Raw genomic sequence first — 1428 nt, 5'->3', positions numbered from 1 at the left:
CCCCCGTGTCCCCTAGTGACCCCTCCCCCCGTGTCCCCTAGTGACCCCTCCCCCTGTGTCCCCTAATGACCCCCCACTTTCTCTATTGCAGACGTACGCTAAGTTCTCCGGAGCCCCCCTCAAGGTCCATAAGGTCACCAACCCCTGGAGAAGCCCCTCAGGTATGAACCCCCATTGCCCCAGTGTAACCTACCCCCCACCTACCTGTGCCCACGTGGCTAATGCCTTCCTGCCCCTGTAGGTCGGCTCCCTGCCCTAAAGACACATGATGACGGGGTTCTGTTCCAGCCCAGCAAAATCATCACCCACCTCAGGAAGCAGGTAAGTGATACTCACTCCGCCCCCTGGAGGCGGGACACACACAGTGCAGCCGGGACCTCTCAGGCTCTTTCTTTATCCCACAGAAATACAACGCGGATTATGATTTGTCAGCGAAGCAGGGGGCGGATACCTTGGCCTTCATCTCCCTGCTGGAAGAGAAGCTCCTCCCCGCCCTGGTGAGTATAACCTGCCCCACCGGGGGGCACTAACTGCCTTGCCCATAGGTGGGGGGAATATTACTGTGATACCTGGGGGGGGGGGAGGCAGTAGGACTGTACCATTACACTGGGGCAGTGTTTGTTGGGGGGGGGGGCAGTAGGACTGGACTATTACTGGGATGTTTGTTGGGGGGGGGGGCAGTAGGACTGTACCATTACACTGGGGCAGTGTTTGTTGGGGGGGGCAGTAGGACTGTACCATTACACTGGGGCAGTGTTTGTTGGGGGGGCACTAACTGCCCATAGGTTGGGGGGGGTAGTAGGACTGTACCATTACCCCGAGGCAGTGTTTGTTGGGGGGGGTCACACCTGGGGTTCCCCCAGCTCACTCGCCTCCCTTCCCTGCAGATTCACAGTTTCTGGGTGGAGGGGAAGAATTACGTGGAGCACACGCGCCGCTGGTACGCAGAGTCCATCCCCTTCCCCCTCAACTTCTTCCTCCCCAACCAAATGCACAAGCGCAACCTGGAGCGGCTGCAGCTCATCCGGGGCGACAGTTGGAGGGAGGAGGATGAGGATACGGAGAGGCAGGTAAGTGTTAGGGGCCGGGGGCCACACTGTGGGGGGGCCTGTATGGGCAGCTAAATGTGCTGTTGTGCCACCCTTATACCCCATGTAGGGGCCCATGTTTTCCCACCCTCTTACAGGAACTGGGGCACATTGTGGGCACCTCCATACTGCGGCACCACCTAGAGCCCATGTATAGTACTATGTCTGTACCCCCTGTGCCCCGTGCCAGCCCCCATTACTCTCTCCTGCCTGTGCCCCGTGCCAGCCCCCCCATTACTCTCTCCTGCCTGTGCCCCGTGCCAGCCCCCATTACTCTCTCCTGCCTGTGCCCCGTGCCAGCCCCCATTACTCTCTCCTGTCTGTGCCCCCTATGTGCCCC

At 60.0% G+C, this 1428-nt stretch overlaps 1 protein-coding gene across 1 annotated transcript; it reads left to right on the top strand.

Moving 5' to 3' along the window:
• Window positions 1-86: 86 nt before the first annotated feature.
• Window positions 87-1072, top strand: mtx1 (metaxin 1; the record flags this gene model as incomplete). Its single annotated transcript, NM_001016747.2, is given in 4 exon segments — window positions 87-161; window positions 242-321; window positions 405-497; window positions 888-1072. Coding segments are annotated over 4 exon segments (433 nt in total), but the record flags the coding sequence as incomplete, so codon positions are not given.
• Between the last annotated feature and the right edge of the window lie 356 nt (window positions 1073-1428).

The sequence above is a fragment of the Xenopus tropicalis genome, unplaced genomic scaffold (genome assembly GCF_000004195.4).
Source record: "Xenopus tropicalis strain Nigerian unplaced genomic scaffold, UCB_Xtro_10.0 Sca126, whole genome shotgun sequence".
Lineage (NCBI taxonomy): Eukaryota > Metazoa > Chordata > Amphibia > Anura > Pipidae > Xenopus > Xenopus tropicalis.
Note: the sequence above shows the minus strand (reverse complement) of the source record. Positions and strands in the feature narration are given on the sequence as shown.